Raw genomic sequence first — 23,935 nt, 5'->3', positions numbered from 1 at the left:
AGTCAATCCCTGCCTGAAAAGTAAATGCCCAAAGAGGGAACGAGAGAGAGATGAGATCGAATAGGAGCAGATCACCAAGGCAGCAAAGAGGAGCGATGAGAAGGAATTTAACAAGGGAAAAAAGGCAAGAAATATCCTCTGAATACACTGGGTACCACTAGGAGATTGCCAATAACAAGTGTGTGGGAAAGACAAGTGTGTGTAACCAGGAAACTCAAACAGAGAAGAGAGAAAGGAAGAGTTGAGCAAGGACAAGATAAGATGTGTAGGTAACATGATATCTGGGATTAAATTCCCATGGAAAACACATACTGATAATATGGACACCTGGAATGCACTGCAACTTTACATCAAGATTTTTCTTTCTTTCTTTTTCTTTTATATATTTATTTATTTATTTATTTGTTTGTTTGTTTATTAGATTGTAGGCGAAAATGTGTACAATTTATTTTCTGTAGACTTAGGGATAGTTCACCCAAAAACGAAAATTCTGTCATCATTTACTCACCCTCAAGTTGTTCCAAGCCTGTATGAGTTTCTTTCTTCTGTTGAACATAAAATATATTTTACTTCACTTGATGGTCCCCATTTACTTCCATAGTTTTATTATTATTATTATTATTATTTTCCATACTATGGAAGTCAATGGCTACCAGCAACTGTTTGGTTATCTACATTATTCAAAATATCTTATTTTGTGTTCAGCAGAAGATAGAAGTTGTTTAGAACAACTTGAGGTTGAGAAAACAATGACAATTTTCACTTTTCGGTGAGAAAAAAATGTTGCAAATATTACATTTTTTAAAATCCCTTTAACAATTATAAGTCTCGTCCCTATGTAAATTATACATTTACATTTAAATAAACAGAATATGTTTTGATTTAGTAATCGAAAAACATTGTCATGTAAAATAAATAAAGATTCTGAACTATTTCTAGGTCACTAACTAAATAAGCCAGTTTGTGACATCAAATTATGTAAATGCTTTTTTTTTTATCCCAACAATATTTGTAATAAACATTTTGCTTTATTTTCCCCCACCATTTTTAAACCCCCTATTATTATTATTAATATTTTTTCAGTTTATTGAAATAGTCCCCTGATGTGACAAAAATAATAAATAAATAAATGGCATATAGTCTCTCCATAAATGAGTTCATAAAAGTGCAATTATAGAGCAATATTCAGGTTCAAGTAGTTGTAGATGAAATACAGCATATCACACAGCAGGAAGGCACTGTCACAGCTTGAAGTTTCATGTAAACTAGATGCATAAATATAATGCAGATATCACAATTGGTCTGTACCAATTCTGAAATTGCACATAATCAGAATAATATATGAACAGAAATATGTTTGTTTTTTCCATTTATTTCACCTTTATCAAAAAATACATTCATCATTTATGTCATACACAGACAGCTGTTCAATATTACTCGCAATCATGTTTTCATATAATTGACATTCTTGTGTGCAAGTGTGTGTTATGTGTGTAGTTGGGGATAGAGACAGCAGGCAAGAGACTAAGGAAGAAATAAGAGGACAGGTGGATGAAGGCATCAGTCAGTACATTTGGAGACACACTGAGTTTCAAACAGGATAGAGGGAGCGGCAGAAAATTGAAGGGACAAATGGAGCGATTGAGGGCAGAGGGGGGAGGAAAGAAAAAGGCAAAAAAAACATTTTGTAAACAGGTCTCTATAGTAACCAGTGCATAATTTGCTTGGTGGGAGCGAAAGAGGAAAAGAGAAGCGTTTACCGACTCGGCTTGAGCCGAGTAATTACTGTAATTGTAATTACCCCTCAGAGAGAGAAAGAGAGAGAGAGCTTGAGAAAGAGAAACTGTATGAAAAACATAAAGGCTACAGCTCAACCTGAATGCCTGCGAGTGACGTGTTTGCGTGTTTTGTGTTGGCAGGGCAGGTTTTTGGCTAGTTTTTCTCTCTCCCTTTCATTTACATGAACAAAAGCTCACGCGCTCTCACCTACACACATAAACACAGTAAAAAGAAAAAACAAACCTGAATGGATGCATTCAGTCACATTGTCTTTAGCTGTTAAATGCCAACAATATGCACAATGTTAGGCCAAATATAAAGCCAACCATAAATCCATCAATCCCAGGCCTCATTTGTCCTTGCTATCACACTTTTTTCATTGAATTTGAAATGCAACAGGGGCAGTTTAGAGAGTGAAAAGCGAAAGGGAGCCAGTCTCTCTCTCTCTCCCTTCGAGTTTGCATGTGGGCAGCCTAATTAATTGAGCAGTGCCTCTGTGAGTCCGTGTGTGTGTTACACACCGGTTGAGAGGAAAGTTAATTATAGAGGGGAGAGTGGTGTGTACAGTCTGGTTGATTACAGTATGGCGGATGGGAAAATGTGTGTTTGTGTTGTAGGAAACTTTTTCCTCATCGAAGCAGAGACCAGGAGACTCTTGGGTATTTTCAGCAGAGTTCTTTATTGAGAACGCGCTGCGTGGCGCTGCAGTCATCAAAAGTCTGACTAAGGCAGTGATACATTGTAGTTTATATACATTTTAAGGGGGAGGGATACATTCAGTAGAGGTGGAGACAATCTAACCCATAGCATGCAAATGACGTACAGGAATCAGCCCGACAACGGCATTTTCCCAGCCTTGATCTCATCAGCATAACAGTGTCATTCAAATGCATAGGTGCTAATCCAATCAGTATAACTACTCAAAGACTGGGGCAGAGGCACCAAGAGCCATTACAAACAAAAGGTGATAATCTCAGTAATCTGGTTCATTTGACTAACAATAAGAGAACAGGAACAGACAGGAACCTCTTGCTACAAACTTTGCTTAAGAGAATCATTTGTCTGATGTAATTTACCTTAAATGCTAAATACAATGTACTTCACCTTAGTTTTTCATGTGATGCTATGTCAGAACATAGGATCAGCATATTTTAAACCGATTCTTAAATTTGTAATCCCACAGTGTATTTGTGTGAGACTGTCAGTCTGCGCTTGTACAGATAACTGGATTAACTCTCCCCTGACAGCTGGAGTACAACAGGGACGGAGAGAGAGAAACCAGAGAGAAATGAGGGAGGCGAGGACCTCATGCTTTACTTAGACTATATAAAAAAGCCGTTTATTAGACTTCAAAAAGGAAGAAAAAAGTTTGCACGGCTTTTAAGTAAATTCTGCTTAATTCAAGCAAATGTTAGATCATTTCAAAAGTTAAAAAGAGTTCTTTGCAAATTGGTCCTTTTAATTTAAACTACTGTTCGATTGTTTGTGGTTAGTTATATATTTTTTTCTTTTATTCAGAAAGGATGCATTAAATTAATCAAAAGTGCAAGTAAAGACTTGCATTGTTATAAAAATCTATTTCAAATAAATGTTAAACTTTTTGTTCATGAAAGAATCCTGAAAATGTTACAGTAAGCAGCACAACTGCTTTCAACTAATGATAATGATGAAATATGTTTCTTGAGCACCAAATGAGCATATTAGAATGATTTCTGACAGATCATGTGACACTGAAAACAGGCAAATCATCAGCTTTGTCATTAGAAGGATGAATTACACTTTACAATACATTAAAACAAATAAAAAATATTACAGTTTTGAATGTATTTTGATCAAATAAATGCAGCCTTGGTGAGCATAAGAGACTTCTTTCAAAAACATTAAACAAATTATACTCCATCCAAACTTTTGAACTGTAGTGTACATAGTTTTGAATTGTCCAAAATGATGTACTTAATTCTGCATTGTCTTTAAGAAAATTACATGTTACGGAGAGCCGAGTGCTTAAGTTTAAAACTTTTTACCCTTTACAGACCCAGGTTGTTTTCTGTAACATATCTAATAACTATCATTTTGAACATCACTCAAAAATTTTAATTCTGTCATTTACTCACTCTCATGTGACAGAGTTTTCATGTTTGGATGAACTGTTCCTTTTAGCTACCATGACTGCATCATTTAATGCTTAACAGATCATTGAGAATGTTAGAAATTAGTTAGAAATGTACTGTAATGAACATTGATTGAACTAACAGGTCTGTCTGTTAACGTTTTTTGCACATAGCATTGGACAGAAGTTGAAAGTTTTGTACTGTAGCACAGGCCACACAATTGTAGCACAAATATTAAAAGCGTGTTACATCTCTAAAAACAACTACAAGTAGTGCAGTTCATCACTTAAACAGGCATGTGACTGGCAAAGGACATTAATGTTGCATGCAGGACACACAAAATCCAACCCCCTTAATGTTTTCAGACAAACATTCTCTTTATTTGCCCAAAGTGGCAGGAACATAACACCTCTTGCTTAATTTTGTTTATATAGCCAAATATCACAATCCACAATCCATTTACACTTCAACAACATTGCACTCCAAATTAGCAGGACAGATCTGTGGGTCTGCGAGGAGACATTACTTTAAATAACTCTTTTACCAATGGAATTGGGTGTATGGACTCAATACAGCCGAGACATGATTTTTGAATCATACAATAGAGTACATCTACCAAGTAAATTAGTGGTGCACCACTGATTAACCTCACACTCAAACAAGCACACAACAAACTCTCGCTTCACACAAACAAGTGACCTTGCCTCGAACACATGCAAAACTGTATTGCACGTTAGCTACAGTGATACATTTATTCCTTAAACAGTCGCACTGTACATCACTGAGTATTTCTTGAACATAGTTTTTTTTTAGAAATTAAAATTTAAGGCACTGCATAAAAAAAGTTCTCAAAAATGTTATTGCCTGGCTACAGTAAGACTACACAATTTAATGAAGCCACTTTAGAGAACCAGGAAATCTGCAGTGTATCTTTAAATAAATAAATTTACATGTATGTAAATGTATGTAAATGCAAATATTTTTAGCTACACAAGCTTCACAAGATTTTGTGCGTTTATTGTGAAATGTTTAAGACTGCAATTCATAGTGCAAAAATTGTGTGTTGTATTCTCAACATTGCCTTCATGGGCGCTACAGCAGGTTTTAGCATCATCAGTGTCTACGGTCAGTTTTCTCTTTGAGTTAGCTACAGCTAACGGGTCTCATTCACATATCATAAAAACAGTTCATTATTTTATATTTGTATGCACAAGAGAACTTCTCACGAAAAATATTCACAAAATTCACAACACGTGTGTATGCACGTGATTTTGTTCCTAATGAACATTCATTCTAATGTTAATGATTTTAGAGTATTCTAAAAGAGTGGCCTCATGCCCAAGGTTAATAATTTGCACAAAACACACCCAAACCACAACTTCTCCTTTACAGCCTTTGTCACAGCAGCGAACATGACGCAAAAAAAAATAATATAATTTTTTAATCTTTAGTGTTTTTCAGTGCAGGCCTATCTGAATGCAACTAACTTTCTTTTCAGAATAGTAGGCAAACATAAATATCTGCAATAATCAAGCAATTCTTTGAATCTTTTTTAACCAGGAATCATTTTACAGTGTACATTTGGCTGTCTGTCAACCTGTGCTCTTGTTCAGCTTACTAAAACTACATAAAACAGGAGCAGGGTGAGGTGGGGACGCAAGTTTTGGGACAACACCTGATTGCAGGAGCAGGAAACACACTTCAGAGCGGCTCCTGGAGGAGCACAAGGTGACTGTTCCCCGTTTAGCCCCAATTCTTAATTACCGCAGCACTGCTGAGACTCCCAAAGCCCAGAACCGGCCCTTATGGACCACTGGCATCCAGAACTTCATTTATATAAATCAGAGCTCTGCTGCGCTGCAGATATGACCTCCACAAGGGCTCTCAGCTGCGCTCCACAGCCACAAAAACCTGGATATATCCAGTTAATTCCGAGAAAGTACAAAACTGCGGTCTGGAAATGACACAGAATAAGATACGAAAGCCCAGGCGTGAATACCTCTCTCCTGTGGATATGCTGCCCATTATCATGCTGCTTTATAGATAATAACCAAAGAGGCCAATTCAGGCATCGGTGGGTGAGACCTTTTGTGTAATTATCCCACATTCGTGAGAGCGAGGGAACGAGGAACTTCTGCTTCGTTGTCCGGGGACTGCAAATCCTCCAGAGGGACAAATCACACAGGGGAAGACTCCGCCACACAATCATGTGATATTAATGAGAAGAGGACAGGGGAATTAATAGGTTGTGCCATAGCGAGGGGAAGACTTGGAAGAATTAGCAACCGAATATACCCACCGCCGTGCTTCCCAACGTCATTGGCGAACACTCTCCACCTGCTGCTAAGAGTGATGGGCCTGCTGCACTGCTGGTCTTACCTGCCTCACATTACTCACATCTTGAACCAGTAATTTAACACGCACAGATAATAACAAGGGACCACCGACTGCTGCCGCACACGGTGGCCACAGTGATTACTGCCTGAACACACACTCTCCCGGGATATCTGTTGCCAGCAAGGTGAATTAATTCTGCCTCTCCCTTACCTATCAACACATTCACACGTACACATACAAACACAAAACATGTAGACTCCCACAGAGACGAGCAGGACCTGAGCCTCCAGAAGCTGTCGAGCACTTAAAACAACTTCAAGGATACTTCTTCATGCACTACTAAAGTATGGAATAATGTCACTTCATCCTGGCTTCTTGGAATTCTGAAAGAGAGAGCAAAAGGAATCAATAAAAAGAATAAACACATACAAAGTATGTGAAAACAACACATTGAGAAGGACAAAAGTAATTTAGGACTAATGCTGATACACGCGTAATACATTCCCAATGGTGACGGAAAACAGCTCTTTTCATGAATAACCAGTTTCTGAGGAGGTGTTTTTGGTTTCGGGTGTTTATTAACTGTGGAGATTTCTCTGCCAAACAAATGTCCTTTATGTTCAGTGGGTTTTAAATGGATCCGTTTAAATGTTGTTACAGAGCTAGTTATTCTGGTTAATCAAACAGCCAATCATTTGGTGACAATAGCTTAACAAAAACATCATCATAAAAGAACATTATATAATTATATATTATTAAAGTAATATAATATGTACACATACATATATACATAGCCTAAACATACACTACCGATCATAAGTTTGGAGTCAGTCATGTTTTTAAAAAGTGTCTCATGCTCGCCAAGGCTGCATTTATTTAATCAAAAATACAGTAAAAACATTAATATTGTGAAATATTATTACAATTTAACTATATAACTGTTTTTTAACAATTAATTTAATGCTGAAAACAGTGATGCTACTTAATATTTTTTGTGGATTTTGTGGAATATTTTTTGAGGATGCTTTTATGAATAGAAAGTTCAAAAGAACAGTATTTATTTGAAATATAAACATTTTGTCACATTATAAATGGCTTTACGTTATTTTTTTCGCAATTTGATGCGTCCTTGGGGAATAAAACTTAATTAAAATGTTCTTTAAAAGGTTAATCTAAAAAAAATAAAAATCCTCATTACTTTAAAGAATTTTGTCCCACATTCAGTGAAAGTGGAGCTGTAAGGTCTCTGCTCAGCACACCTTCAAAAACTATGGAATGTTGGTCCCACCCTCTGTATCATCGATTGGTTCAAAGTTTTATGGACGCGCCCCCGTGTCCTCCGCCCTGCCCAGAAACGCACTCCGGTCACTCCTAATCAACACTGTCAACTATCAACGGCCGTGATTGAGAGCGTCCTGCGAATACAAACAATTGTCTCCTTATCCTTTCATGAAAAGTTTGGAGTTGTTGTCAAACTTGGACCTTATAAACCAGCACTGGATTTACATTTGAAGAAAAGGAAGTTATATTTATGCCAGCGTAAAGTGGAAAACTTAGCAGATCTTCACAAGGAAATACTAAACGTCACAAGGAATCGCAAGAATATCTCTATGAACTTGTCTCAAACGTCAACATGTGCTTTGTATCTTTATAAACTTAAGCATGCAACCTCCTGTTGCATTTAGTAAGCAGAACATGCGTCTTTCGCTTAGTGAAAGCATTCAGTGTTACTAAAATCCGGGATTTGTGTTTGTCCTCTCGCCTAGTAAAGTTCTGCAGCTGGGTTTGACTCGGAACTGAGTCTCATCTCAGTTTAAACACGTTTCATCAGCGACCCACAAGAGCTGGTCGACATCAGTCATGAATGTGCCATGGTGTTCTGGAGTTTGCGCTATGATGAGACTTCTGGCGCTGTTTATACACGTTATGTCAACGACAGCAAAGAGACACGTTGTATATTGGAACTCTACAAATACACGGTAAGATCACAATTACTTTTAATTCATACTCATCGTGTTGACTGTTTCCAATTAACCTTATTACGCAGGATTGCGGCTGCGTTCCCTGTGCGTAATTCAGTGCGCGGCGCTCTTCGGGAGCTCAGCCCAGTGAATGTGAAGTGACTAAGCCCAAAAACGCTCCCAGATTTGTGTTGCTTCATGTCTGCAGACTGAAACACACCTGCACCTATTAAAGGGTTTAAGTGTGGTAACGTGTCCTCCCATGCCTCACTGTTTCCACCAGTCAAACTTTGATCTATTTATCCATAAAGGTACACTCAGTCATTTTTGATAATTAAAGTTTTATGCCTAAAGAAAAAATGACTAGTGTTTTATAAGTATTATGTAAATAATGGGCACTCACATGAGATGAAGATTAAGAAAAACAGCTGTTTTATGCCATTTTGAAATAATTATTATATTTATAACTAATAATAACAACAGTACGTTTAATTTATATAGATTTTCATGGACGCTTTTCTATTCCATGAGGCCATAGGTCATATTTGTTAATGACAGGGAACTGTGATGCAGCTGATGTTGTAGGTCAGATGTAGTAAGTCTAGTTTGTATTAATACTTCATGCATACTTAACATACTTTTAGTTTTAATATTGACGTTAGGGTTGTTGTTATTGTTAACTAAAATTAATAAAAATTGTTTTCATCAATTGAAATAAAGCTCAAATAAAATGCAAATATTAGATTAAAAAAAGATAAGCTTAAAAAATGTAAATGTTGCCTTGGCAACTACCTGAAATAAAACTGAAAAAAGTTTATTTGAAATTACTAAAGCGAAAATGAATATAAAAGCTAAATAAAAATGACAAAAGAACATAATATTTCTAAAATTTAAACTAAAATGAAAACTGAAAATATAAAAATATAAGCTAAAATAGTATATAAATAATACTTAACACTGCTGATTTCAGAGGCTGCTAATTGGATCCAGAATCTAAGAATGTCCATTATATGGATGTTTGCAGAATGAGACTGAGGAAAACAAACAAAGAGGATCAAAACAAAAGATAAAAAAACAAACAGCTTCAGTGTGAAGCGGCTGCAGTTAGTAATTATCTTGTGTATCTGTGTTCCAAATTCATTAATTGGGATCAGGGGTCAGAGCTTTTGTATCTGTTAAATAAATGGGGGAATCAACTGTATGCTGTAAAATCCAATGGCCTTCCGCTCCTTACAGTCTGGTGAACAATTTCTCTAGGTTTGATCAATTAGTGCTGAATGTAGCACTACTTAAATGAATCAATGTTAATGATGTGTGCATATCAGCTCTCTTCCTGTAGTGCCACAGATCTGTCCTCTGTCTTGCTCTGTAATGGTTTAATTGGTGTCATTTGTCAAACTGATGGCACGCTCACCTGCCACTCCAGGTGTTATCTCGGTCTGGATTGGCTGTTCAGTTTAGGACAGCCTGGAGGGCCAGCTGTGCTCCGCCCATCTTTGGAATGTCTCGGAGATGGGAAGCCATCAACAGCCAGCAACAGGCCTCATGTAGTGACACGCAAATCGTTAAAATGCTTGAAACTAGTTCTTTTGTCACAGCTCATTAATTAATTGAAAAAGATGGCTTTTTAAGGTTTTACAGATTTGTTGATTGGCTTTCAGTTTATTATTCATATGACAGAGATGAGAGATTAATTTTCTCTTAGCTTGTGGGCTCACTGACAATGTTTGCATGCTAACACATACACAAATCTACACTTGAATTCAGCATAGTCATGTTTAGTCTTGTTATGCAGTGATGTGGTTTATTAACATATTTAGACAAAGGCATCTGCAGACTAAACTTCAACTCCTTTGCTTCACGCTTCTCCAGTGCTGCAAACAATGAACACATTGCACAGACATTGATTTGCTGTTTACACCAAATAGTGCAATATAACCAGATTAATGAGGCTCGGTTTTTGGAGACATGAGTGCTGCAAGGTAGTCATGTTTAGCTTGCAGTGTTTCATCACATCAATACTTTGGACAGAGTTGGAGAAAGACTTCTCCTTAATCTCCACTCCTGCCTTTCAGTTGTAACTGAGCTGTGAACTGCTGTGAGAAACTTGTTGCTTTTCGTTTATCAGCTGACGTTTTAGATGACCTGCCAGGTAGATAAAGCTTATAACGTGTGCTTCGCTCTTATCTGTCACGCTCTCTCAGCTCACCCCTTTATTTCCTCATGCTTTCTTACCAACTTAACCAAAAAGTTTGAAACCTGATGCAATGGATGAGTGTGAACATACAGTGGAGCTTTCTGACTTAACTCACACACACAAACAGTCAGAGCTTCTTCTTTTTTTCTTCTCATAAAAATGAAACTTCACACACTTTTATCGTTCCAAACCTGTATGACTTTTCTTCTGTGGAACACATAAAGAGATTCTGAAGACAATGCTAAAAATTACTAAAACTGAATAGAAATATAAAAAAATAACAAAAGTAAAAAGTAAATACTATAATCGTATATACATAATACTGAACTTCTTACACTCTACTAGGCCATTAATGGTTGTGACCGAATTGAGTCAGTGAGTTGAGCTCAAGGACCATGAACAAATCATTCACACTGGGTTTGTGAACTGGATCAGATCCAGCTTAAAAAGAATTATTTGTTCATAAATTGGGATTCAAAATGAGATTTTCACAAAATAAATAATTTTTAATCAATGTTTGCCGTATGGATTATGGCTTCAGAAGATTTAAAATATAGAGCCTGGACCACTTTTATGATGCTTTTTCTGCCTTTTTGAAGCTTGAAACCTTCATTTTACACCCATTCTAACTGCATGGAAAAGAGTGACCAGTGCATTCTCCAGAATATCTCCAGGACAGAAAGTCATACAGGTTTGGAATGACATGAGGGTGAGTATATGACGACAAGAGCTTCATTTTTTGGTGAACTAGGCCTAGTCTTTATAGGCACAAGCTCGAAAGGCAACGGTTTTAAGTACGTCAGTGATATTAAACCTCTAAATTTTCCAAATTCAACATTTTATATCTGTCTGTGTTCATCTCTCATGTGTGTGTGTGAGTCACTTACTCAGCAAGTTTGAACACATTTCTAATACTCTTGAAATTCCAAGTGCCTCTTTCTCAACAACTCCCTTTTACCTCTCATGGCTACGTGTTTCCGAACAGGATGCAAAAAACAGTATTTTTTTAATTGCTCAATTTTAAATAAACCATCAATTAATACCCAAGGAACTTTGAATAATTTCACTCGCATTTGTGCGTAATAGTGGATTGTGTGTTCGCATGAGTGTTAATTCATGCATGCAAGCACATCAACCCCCCATACACACACTCCAAATACAATGTAGTATGTTTTCTCGTAGTTTCAACAGCGAGAGGCGGGATCAGACATCTCAGGCAGCACAGGGGCGGACACACCCAAGCGCATGCAAATTTAAATTAAGGCTTGAAGATCAACTATAATTTTGCTCAATCAGGGCTGCCGTGATTGGACCCCTAAGCACGTCTCGTGCTTGGCGAGGACTTCCACAATTTTCGGATAATCTCCCTACTACTTCTATAAATCATTAGCTACGAGAACCTGTGAACTGTAATCAACAAACCTACTCAGAAATAATTACACTCAGGCTCGCATTCAAAAGGAAGTAAGAAAGTGAACTCCCTGCTGCTTTTGCTCTCGCGCTGGTTATTATGTGGTTGACTATAGCTTAATGCATCATAGTGGATTGTATAATTATCCATATGAATGGAACTATATTTACTTCATGCTTGTTTTTGTCTGTCCTGCCCAGCGTCTGCCCGTAACATTCAGCAATCTGCAGCACATTGTCATGAACGGCCATTTCCCGATAATGTAGATGACCTAAGAACTAGTTAGGTCGCATAAATCAAAACAAAATGTTTCTAAGACAGGAAATATTCCTCAACTTTGGACTCGACAACCTCAACTATGTCCTTATCACATTTTTTCTGCTGTGTAACTATGAAATATGTTCAGAGAAACTTACCCTAGTAAAGCTAGATATAGTCTCTGCTTTTAATTCCCATATAACATTTTCCTTTCTTTGTATTGCAATATTTTCCTTGGCTTACATATGTGATTGAAAACTTACTTTTGAAATTGCTCAATTTGTAACTGTGCATCTTTCTGGATATGTTCCTCTTTCCTCAGTGGTTTCCTATCAATCTGTAAAGGCCACCTGGCCCAGTGGGCATGAAGAGATTTTGGAGGTTCATAGAGGGACTTTACAGTCAGACTATGGCTTGTTCCCGATTCCCAGTCGATATAAGTTTATGGACTAAGCATGAAACGGATATAATCTTATAAAACGGGTCTTGAGCGGTGGAATTTGGCCAGACCTGGTAGGGATAACCTTTCAATCTACCTTGAAGAAAGTCATATTCTGTCGCCTGTTTAATATTATAATTTAGTGATTATATGAGTTTCAGATTTCTCTGTGTGATTGCACAGGGCCGGCTTCCCAGCCGTCCCACTGCATATGGCGAAGAGAGAGTTTCCATATTTTCTCCCTTCCCTGGATATTTGGCTAATACCCACTGTACAGGTGTTATCAGCAAGTACACTCCATTATCTCACACCTCCACATTGGCCAATAGCGCTTCTCTCAGCATGACCACATCAATATCACTCACTAGTTCGCTATCCTTTGCATGGCTGGTTTTGTGCACACATGCATGTGCATACATGCGCCGTTGCGTTATTAGAGGCTGGGTATGTTGCCAGTCTGTATGCCAGCTGGTGGCCTGAATGTGTCTTTTGGAAGATAAAATGAAGTTTTAAGTGCAATGTGTAAATTCATTTTCTTGGTGTCTAAAGAAATTGACTGTTATTTATTAAAGAAGTTTTGGAGCAACAAGCAACTTACAAGCAAATTGTGTACCAATGCCAAGACAAAACAAGCCATTGTCTCCAAAAATGAAACCTTTTGGAGCTACTGTAATGAACTTTTGTAGTTGCCAAATTAGAGAACTGCTTGATATAGCATTGTTGATGATTGTTCAGAAACTTTGAGTGCTGTTTACTTAAGCCTCTAGCAATAGTCACTGTTCAGAGATATTGTAATATAAAGACTAGACTAGTTAAGTTAACTAGTGTTTTTAGAGTTGTATTTAGTGTTCTTTTCCTAAATTCGTTCTGGCAATTTACCGGTATGAGAAGTTGTAGCATTACCAGTAAATTACCGTTAATGTGCTCTGTGTGAACGCAGAACAAGATTACCGGTATGAGCACGTACGTGACCAGAATGCACTGACGTAAAACATCTACCTTCTTGGGCCTTCTCATAACATTCTGATGCAGATGACGCATTTACTCTGCGCTGTTTATGGAAGTCAAAGAAATGTCTAAAGTGAAAGGGGCTAATGTCACTCCAGTGATCCTTATTGTATTTGGCTCATAAAAATAAATAAATATATATTTTCTTTGTAAAAACATGATTGACTAGATTGTTCCAACATGTTGACCTGACAGTTTTATACCCGAAAACGTTTTGCTTCCACTTTACAGCTGGACCTTACTGTGTTAAAACATATATATATATATATATATATATATATATATAATATTTCTTGCAGTTCAGTTAAATTCAGTGATGGCTCTGAGTGAGTCTGATTCAAATTGCTTACTGTTTGAGAATTTTTTTTGATTCAACAACATACTGGATCATAAGAGTCATTTCACAAATCACTGGAGCTCACAAGATGATATGAGTCATTAAGTTTCTAAATTGTCATTTTTGTTGCATTTGTGACCATTCGCCACCTGGAGCCCTGAAATAAGCAATTTCCTTGCTTTTATAGGCCTAAAGATAAAATATATTTTATTATGTACAGTAAGCAGCTGATTCACCTCACTAATGCTATTGAAGCATAAAAACACAGCATGTGGTAACTGGACTGCATGCATATTTTTACTAGGACAGGTTTTTGTACTCATATTGTTGGGGAGTTTTTCACACCGGTTAGTGTTTGATGAGGAATGCAGGGGTGGGTATGGCCGTGTTTGAGGATTCATAACTGAAAACTGTTTTCTTCTTTTTCACTGGACTTAACCTCAGGGTGCCCTCTTGAAAATACCTCCAACTCAGTACCTGCGCCAACACTTCAACGGGCAAACCGAATTACTGAGTGATATGGGGGTTTTACTGTGTTTGTGCAATCGTATTAGCCTGGCTGGGAGATATTGCGTTTCTTGCATTGCCTGTTGTGAGGAATCAAATGCGGACCGGAAATCTTATTGTTTTGGCTTTCAATATTACACATGCAAAATTGTTTAAAGGAAAAGCTGCTTTTTCAGGAAACACACACACACATACACTCAAACATGCAAACACATGCATAGCTCTCTTTCCTTTGTGGGATGTATAGGATGTTCTGTCTCTTTGAGACTTTGATCTTGTGTGGTGTCCTCCTTTTGCTGCTAATGGACATGTATTATCTGAGAGACAGGGAGAGAAGTGCCTTGGCCTGATCTACTGTTTAAGCTAGACCCTATATAGACCTGTGCCAGCTTGTGATGTCTGCGAAACTCCATTTCTCTTTTTCCCCTTCTCCCATCCCATGAGCATCAGTTACTCTTTCCCATTTTCTAATGTGTTGTTCTAGTTGTGTCTGCACAATCATATTTAAATTATACACAACTATTCAAAAGTTTGAGGTCAGTAATATCATTTTAAAGAAATTAATACTTTTATTCAGTAAGAATGCATTAAATGATCATTAGTGACAGTAAAGATTTTTACATTGTTACAGTGATTTCTATTTCAAATAGGCTAAATGCTGTTCTTGAAAAATATATATGTATGTATCACGGTTTCCACAAAAATATCAATGTTTTTAGCATTGAATCAATCTTTTTAATGGTTCATGAGCACCAAATCAACATGAAAATTATTTAACTGAAGGCACTGAATTCTGGAGTAATGGCTGCTAAAAATTCAGTCTATATTCTATAGTCTAATTTGTATTTTATAGTCTATATTATTTGTACTCTATATTCTTGTGAAATTATGTACATTTATGTTAGGTTTGTTGTGCTCTAATACAAGTGAATGAATATAACAAACATTTTAAAAGGAGAATTTATTGCAATTTTCCTTCTGTGGAGTAATTTCCATTTGTATAATAAATCAAATTTAGGAATTATTGTCTGAAAGAAGAATTGTTTATTTGTTATTTTAATGATGAAAACTAAAGGGCCAATAAGCATTCCCAAGTTCACCAATTTCTGTGAAGTAGCCTATTAATATAGAAAAAGTTAATCATATACCAACCAATAGTCCAGCATTTAGAATTATCTTTTTACTTAGTTATTCATTACCAAAAAGCAAATCATATCACTATTTCATTAGCTGTTGTTGTTCTGTCACAGTATGTGTTCTAGCACAGTGTAGGCTGCAAAGGACTGTATATTGTCGTTATTAATTTGTGAATAAACCTAGTGGGCCTCTAGCTGTCATGTTAATTTAGGTGTTGTTTGGCTTCGCATGCATATAGTTTATGAAGAGGTGTTTGTGTGTCTGTGAACACATTACCATTTGTGGTTGACTGAAAGGGTAGGAGTGTGTGTGTATAATGGGAGTGTGTTGATTTGTGGTTCAGACTCTAATCTTCCTTTCAAACCACTTCTTAATTCTTATCAACAGTGTTGATTGTCTCCATGCTTTATCTTGCAACTTGAAAAGTAGCCATTTGCTTATCTGGTTCCTGCATCACCCCTTTAAAGTCAACATAAAATCAAAATTGACCCTACTTTCTTAATCAATGCATGTTCTTGGCCTTGTGAATGATTCATCAGTGCATGTTGTCTTCATAATCACAATCATAAAAACGTATTCTTCTCTGAAATTAGCCTAATTTGCTTCTTGATGATGTAACTAAGGCCTTTTGGGCAATTGTATAATATTAGCCAACAGCGTTCTTTTTTAGCAACCTATCATTTAGGTTAGGGCTGGACGATATGGCCAAAATTTATATCACGATATATTTCTTAATTTCGGTCGATATCGATATGAACACTATTAAAAAAGCCTCATAAAAACGGCCAAGAACGGCCACAACAGATGTCTGTACCTACAAACTTATGATCAAACGCCACAAATAAATCAATGTATGGGAAACACTGGTAATGTATATCGAAATATCGGAAATGTGTTTAAAAATCATATCACCGTTATTGAAAAAAATTATATCGCGATACATATTGATATTGAATTATTGTCCAGCCCTAATTTAGGTGTGTGCTTCCTAAAAGCATACTTTGCCAGCTAGGGTTCAAGTTCTGTTGTTACCAACATAGTTCAATGATTTGATGTTTCCCGAATCCATAGTTCCAACGAACACTTGCAAACAGCATCGCAAAGTTGTGTTGTTGGAACTACAGCTCTCAACTTTGTGGTTAGAAGGATAGTTACTTGTTAATATGACTAATTGACTTGAATAAATCCTGCACTTGAGCAAAATAAGCAAGCTTTAACATATAGTACAATCTATGTCTTTCATTCCATTCATTCAAAATTTCATTCTACGTTTTCTACACCATTTTTGAAGAGTGAGCATAGAGGTCTTCTCGGGTCCTAAAATCTGTACCCGACCCGGATCGACCCAAATCACTTAATACCAGAACCCGATGTGCATAAATTCATTTTATAAAAGAAAAACCCGACCCAATACAGACCCAATAAAATTAGACCCGAGTCTGACCCAACTCGACAGCATTTATATTTTAACCCGACTGGACCGAACATAAACGGCATTGACGTGTTCACAGCCTGCAGCCCCGAAGTCAGTAAGGAAAAATCCTGCTGACTGATTTGGCCGCTGCTCCGTTACTTTTATTTATTTACTTATTTATTATTACTTTATATTAATGCCTGGCTGATGGATACAAGTTATTTCAGAGTTTGGCTTTCAATTGTGACCAGTGGATTGGAAAAATAAACGTGATAGCTTGATAAAAATTAAATCGATAGCCTAATAAATCATGTATTTGCTAGGGTTGTCTGCAACACTACCTCATCACTGGCAAAGGGCATCTGCACACACAAAAGAAAAGCCCTGCATGAACATGCAGCGTAATGAAGTGAGTGGCTTTTCCTGATATCTATGAGATGGATTTCTGTGTGCGAGGTTACAAACGTTTGTTCCTTTTCTATGTGTGTTTCTCAAAAATGCACTTAACACGAATGCGCAAGTACACATCTGGGATAGTTTAAAAGAATTCGGGTCTTATCGGGTTCATTTGGAAAAAGCACATTTTAAATGACCCGAGACCCAAGGCCACTAATACTGAACCTGACCTGTGTCTAAGGCACTCGTCGAAGTTTTGGACCTGAACCTGCTTGGGCCTTGGGTCAGACTTTGGGATGTAAGAGAACATGTAAAATAATGGAAAACAAAAATCCTCAGATGCCATGTTCAATATTTACAGCAATAATCTGACATTAATTTGATCTCAAATTGATTAATTAGCAGAGGTTATCACTCTACCATTTGACGTCATTATTACATAACACTTATTACCAGTGTGGTTCAAATGACGGATGTGCAAAATAGTTCCTACGTTTTCGGGAAACACTGACTAGCTAGTTAGTTTCTCCAACAATGCATTGTAGGATGCTAGTGAGTTACGTAGTTGATCCAATCAATTCCTGGTGGATAAAGTCTCACCCTAATTCTAATCTTGTTACTAAGAAATCACAAAAGAAAAACGGGTTGCAAACATCATTTCACGCCGATTCAAAACATTCATGGGTACACTGTTGATTCATATTTTACTCTGCAATTCATAATTTCTCATTTTCTAGTCCACACACTAACACAGCAGAGCATCCTGATAGTCCACTCTTCCCTGCATCATTTCTGTCTTCCTTCCCTCTCTCTGCCGAGAAGGAAAAGACATTTTGCCCATTCTGAATGAGCAGAAAAAAAAGGCAAGCACATTATGTAGGGATGGCAGGAAGAGAATCAACAGTTTTTGGTGCCTGAATCGGTCGGGGAGCCCCTCTGGGGAAGAAGGGGTGAGGTGAGAGGAGGAGAGAGAGAGATGGGGAGGAAGAGATGTCAGCAGGTATTACTATCACTGTCACTGTGCAGTCGTGGAGAGAAACACCCTCGTCATGCTTACTTACCCTAAAGGGAGAACATTAGGGGAATAGTGTGTACCATAGAATTACCATATTGTGAGTTTTGTCTTTTTGTTTGTATGATTTATCTGTAAATTTCTAATAATTTTTTCCTCCCCCATTTTTTCCAGTAAGTGTACATGTGATTGGGATTGGTTTGTTGTTGGTTCATTATTGTAGTGATTGGTAGATGCAGTATATATTAATTAAAATCAAATCAATCAATGAAAAATTCTGACATGATTGACATATTTCAAGTTATTAGTGAAATTAATCTCCTATATTAATATTTGCTGATAAAAGCCCTTAAAGCATTAAATAGACAAAAAGTGGCTTTATTTATAAGTCATTATTTTATTTTATATTATAAAAATAATTGTATATATATTAGTGCTGTCAAACTATGAATCGCGATTAATCGCATCCAAAATAAAAGTTTTTGTTTACGTAATATATGTGTGTGTACTGTGTATATTTATTATGTATATATAAATACACTCACATGCACGTATATATTTAAGAGAAAAGTGTGTACACATTTTTCTTTTTTAATTAACTTTCAGGTTTGTATGCAAATTTACATATAGGCGTGAACATTTGTGTATTCGAATGCATGTTATTGTTTGAATGTACATATTTTGTGGGTGGGTGACTTGTAATTTGTTGTTGTAAATGGGGTGTGTCTGGGGTGTCTACAGAGGCGGACAAAGTACTCAACTCCATTACTCGAGTGAAAGTACAGATACTGCTGGTCAAATATTAACGTTTTAGAGAAGAAAGAAATCACCCACTGACTTTCAAAGCTGCCACATAGTAACGACTTTCTACTTCGAGGACCTTGATAGAACTGTAGTGGAGTGAAAAGTACAATATTTGTCTTTCAAATGTAGTGAAGTTAAAGTCATAAGTTCCCAGAAAAAATAATACTCAAGTAAAGTACAGATACTCAAAAAGTGTACTTAAGTACAATACTCAAGTAAATGTACTTAGTTACTGTCCGCCTCTGGGTGTCTATTATGAGTGCTGTTGGAGTTTAGCAGATACCTGTAGAAGGGTCTAGAGCGGAATGCATGGAATGCTGGGTATTGTGCTGGTTTCTTGCTCACTGTGGTGAGGCCATGTGTGCACGAGATACAGCTTGTGTGCACGTGCAGGTCTGGGTGTGTGCTTCTGATAGACGTGTTTTGATAACCGTTTCAGTTCTTCAAACCGGCAGCTCACGATTCACCGGTTATTAAACAGATTTGTCCTCTCTGTGTGGAAGCAGAATGCAATCAAAACAACCAGTGCTGATGATGACTGGGTCCTATTCATCAAGCAGGTCTTGTGGTTAGTGTCTGGAACACACTGAACAGATTTCCTGCAGAGCTCTCTGTACCGTTTCTCATATGGTGGGTAGCTTTGTCATCATTATTGCACAGACTGTCTGTGGGATCAAATGCATTTTTTTTTTGTTCTGAAATTAAATTTATAGACATCAGTCTGAGACTAGTCTAAGAAGATATATTATACTACTAGTAGGGGTTTGGGGGATTACCCCATGATTTACTCGCCCTCGAGCCATCCTAGGTGTATGTGACTTTCTTCTTTCAGACGAATACAATGAGAGTTATAATAAAAATGTCCTGGCTCTTCCAAGCTTCATAATGGCAGTGAATGGTGGTTGAGATTTTGAAGGCCAAAAAAGTGCATGCATCCATCCATCATAAAAAGTACTCCACACGACTCCGGGGGGTTAAAAAAAGATTTCTGAAGTGAAGTGATGCATCTGTGTATAAGAAAAATATCCATATTTAAAACTTTATAAGCCATAATCTCTAGCTTCTACAAAAGCTAACATAAACAGCAGTAGCATTTACAAATAACAGTGTATCTACAAAGTATGAGACGGCTACAAAAAAAATGCCATTCTGAAACGTCCTGGAAGAGCCGTGCTTCTGCTCGATCCTCTTCACTAATATTCTCTGGGTCTGATTTGGGCTCAAATTGATAAGGCAATATTGCTTACAATACACCGGAGCACATGCAACTACCCATAATGGCAAGGGGCGTGACGTTTCCGGACAACGTGCACTAGAAGGTTAGTGAATCACAACACACTGGGCCAGCTAACCAATCTGAACCCATTGCGTATTTCTGAGGGAGGGGCTTCAAGAACCAGGAAGTCAACAGACCGTTTTTAGGGGAATGGAAACAGCGGTGTAGAATAAAGGTAAAATATGTGAAAAAATTATGCTTTTTTTTTTTTTATGAAGCATGTGCACCCCATAAACACAATCAAGCCTTCGAAAATAACTGATTTACCACCCCATTCATTGAAAAATATACATTTTCATTCATTCATAGGCTATATGGTTGCAATAACATTTTAGTTCAAAATTTTAAGTGCCATTGTTTAAAAAAAAAAACTCTTTGTTGACTGACTTTTAATAGACATTCGTTTTATACACCTTTTATAGTTAACTGCAGACACGGAAATGACACACACTATGTGGTACAGTGCAAATATTTTGAGTGTTCCTTATTCTGTCTCTTATTTTCCTATAAAGAATCACAATTGTCCCTTATGTTCCTTTTCAGAAGTTGGCAACCGTACATAGGACGTTGGCATAGTGTAAGCTCCGGGGAGAAGTGATGAATGTGGAAGCACAGAGGAGAGAGCAAAACAAAACACCAATCACAAATTAGAAGTACAAAATGAGGATTTGTAAAGAAAAATGTAAGAGGATTTCAATATAAGCCAAGAGGACACTGGTTTTCTTTTGCTGTAAACAAAACTTGGTTCTCACGAGGCTAGCATATTCTCACCAGAGCTTACGCTACGCTACGTCTACGTCCTACATCATCCGCTGGACACCACTCTCTCGTGAACTCGCGTACAACAGTTAGCGGAAGCTAGAGATTCTGGTTTATACATTTTTAAATTAGGATATTTTTCCTACACAAATGCATTGATTCACTTCAGAAGGCCTTTATTAACCCCCCAGAGACGTGTGGAGCACTTTTTGCTTCAAAATCATGTCCACCATTCACTGCCATTAGAAAGCTTGGAAGAGCCAGGACATTTTATAATAACTCTGATTGTATTTGTCTGAAAGAAGAAAGTCATAAACATCTAGAATGGCTTGAAGGTGAGTAAATCATGGGGTCATTTTCATTTTTGGGTGAACTCTCCCTTCAGTGTAAACTGATCAAATGAGTAACAGATTGAAAAAAAAATTACACTAGTTCTACTTTCTCTTGTCCTTTTAATACATTTTAATTAATAATCTTCAGGTAACCATCTGCAGCATCTTTATCATGGTTAGAAACTTAGTGATGAATAATTCTGCTGATGCTTGTGGGGCGTAGCAATCGTTATATTTACAAATTTCTGCATTAATCTCGCCACATTATTATGAGGAGATCATCAATACTCATACATCAATGTGTCTACCACTTTTTGAATCCTTTCTACGTCTCTGCTTGTGAGTATGAGGGGACAGCTGTACTTGTGGTACTTGTTGAAAATGTCCCTCCTGATGGGTTTTGTAATGTTATCTGAAATGACTGTCTCCTTGTTCTAGCGGTAGCTGCTTGTCTGTAATCCTGAATTAAGTGGATAATTTTCTCTCTGCATGGGGCATGGGAGAAGCCATGGCTACACAACATGTGTCCTCCTTGAACCCACCCTGGCCCTGCCTCCCCAACGGCTCGGCTGTTGTTCAGTATTGTGTGGGCCGCTCAAAAGAGTTTTGTACTTGAAGTGCATCCTCCTGTTTACAGACATCTAATGGTGGCCCTGGTGTTTCACTTCAGCCAGCTGCTTTTGACTGATATTGACTGAGTTAGATATTTTATTTTATTTTATTTTATTTTATACATTTAAATACATTTAAAATGTTATTTTGTTATTTTGTATCTTTATTTTGTATTGATTATAATTTTTACATTCATTTATTTTTATTATTATTTTTTACATAAAATGTATTTATTATCTGTATTTTATCTATGCAACGCATTTAATTTATTGTTTCATATTATACTTTTTAATTTAGTTTTTTTATTTTTCTAATTGTTCTAGCTATTTTAAATTGCTTTTACTATTCTTTAGTATTTATTAAGTTATTCATAATTTTATTTTTATTGTAATTATAACATTACAAGTATACTTTTAATATTTTTTAATTAATTCGTTTTATTTTTGTTGTTTTAATATATTATTTGTATTTCGTTTTAGATTTTATTTTATTTTTATCTTGCTTAATTTATTATTTTTTTGTATTTATTATTTCAATTGAAAGCTAATTTTATTTTATTAAATTTCATTTATAATTTTTTTTAATTATTTATTTAAAATTTATTATTGTAATTTAATTTAAATGTATTTTTTGTAATGTAATAACATCATTATTGTAGTAATTATATGTATCCTATTTTTTACATTTTTAAATTTACTAGTTTTATTTTTATTCTTATTTCTTATTCATATTTAATTTAAGTTTTTTATTGTATTTACATTTTAGTCAATTTATTATTTATTTTATTATTGTAATTTGAACAAATTGAATTATATTTATTGTTCAACTTATTTTACTCCTTTTATCATATATAATCATACTTAAGATAGTGCTTTGCATTTTTGTTAATTGTTTTCAGTTTCTCTTTTGTGTTACAGAAGACTAATGTGTGGTTTGGGTTCTTGGGTTTTGTGTGGGGCATTTTTGAGCCTTTTGTGCTATGTGTGCCTAATGCAGGCCGTGGGTGCTGCTTTTTGTATGGAGCGAGTTCTTCTCTTTGTGCGGCTGGGGCCTTTGTGACCTGAGCATGTTCAGAGGTGCTTGGCTCTCCTCTGGCTCTCCGCCTGGCCACAGCGCTACAAAGCTCAAGGCTGCCAAGCACCAGCACTCTTTCATGCCCTTTCAGCTCAGGAAAAACCAATCTGAATTTGAATTTGAAACGTTTTGACAGAGAAAGATGGAGAGGAGGGGCTGAGGGAGAGATAGAGAAGGTTACCAGGAGAGAATGGGATGAGAGGGAAGAAGGAGTGAGAGAGAAAGAGAGAGGGAGTGTAAAAGAGAAAGGGCAGTTTTGTCCCATGAGATTACAATGCAGTGGCCGTGAAAGTGCTTAAATAAACAGTGTGTGAGAGAGGAAGAGCCAGAGGAGGAGAGACGGGCACTGGGAAATGGAGACGAGCGAGAGGGAGGAAGGGAAGGAAGGAAAGAGAGAGAGACAGAAAATTGTTGACAAGGAAAGGAAGTGAGTGCAGAGAGTGGGGGAGGGACGTGGAGGGTGAAGGGAGGGAAGACTGAACTACAAATTCCACAAATAAGAGAATGAGTGAAAGAGATGAGATGACCAATGGACCCCCTCTTCCACTTCAGGATGATAATGCCTCATGTCTTCTGTGTAGGCCTCTCTGAGTTGATAGATCTGACTCTGTGTGTGTCTTGTTACCTCTCTCATTGTTTCCTAATGAGACGTGATGTTATAATGCAACTTAAAGGGGTCATATGATGCGATTTCAATTTTTCCTTTCTCTTTGGAGTGTTACAAGCTCTTGGTGCATAAAGAAGATCTGTAAAGTTGCAAAGACTAAAGTCTCA

The 23,935-nt window shown here is 36.8% G+C and overlaps 1 protein-coding gene across 1 annotated transcript in view; it reads left to right on the top strand.

The window, feature by feature from the left end:
• The first annotated feature begins 7,603 nt into the window (after positions 1-7,603).
• The window catches only part of efna4 (ephrin A4), a 49,993-nt gene continuing 33,661 nt past the window's right edge, over positions 7,604-23,935 (top strand). The window contains exon 1 of the mRNA XM_016471824.1: positions 7,604-8,206. Coding sequence (XP_016327310.1) covers positions 8,088-8,206 — 119 coding nt within the window. The 5' untranslated portion in view covers positions 7,604-8,087. The remainder of the gene's footprint in view (positions 8,207-23,935) is intronic.

Source organism: Sinocyclocheilus anshuiensis, unplaced genomic scaffold, assembly GCF_001515605.1.
Source record: "Sinocyclocheilus anshuiensis isolate Anshui unplaced genomic scaffold, SAMN03320099.WGS_v1.1 scaffold620, whole genome shotgun sequence".
In the NCBI taxonomy this organism is placed as follows: domain Eukaryota; kingdom Metazoa; phylum Chordata; class Actinopteri; order Cypriniformes; family Cyprinidae; genus Sinocyclocheilus; species Sinocyclocheilus anshuiensis.
This window is presented reverse-complemented; position numbering and strand designations above follow the sequence as displayed.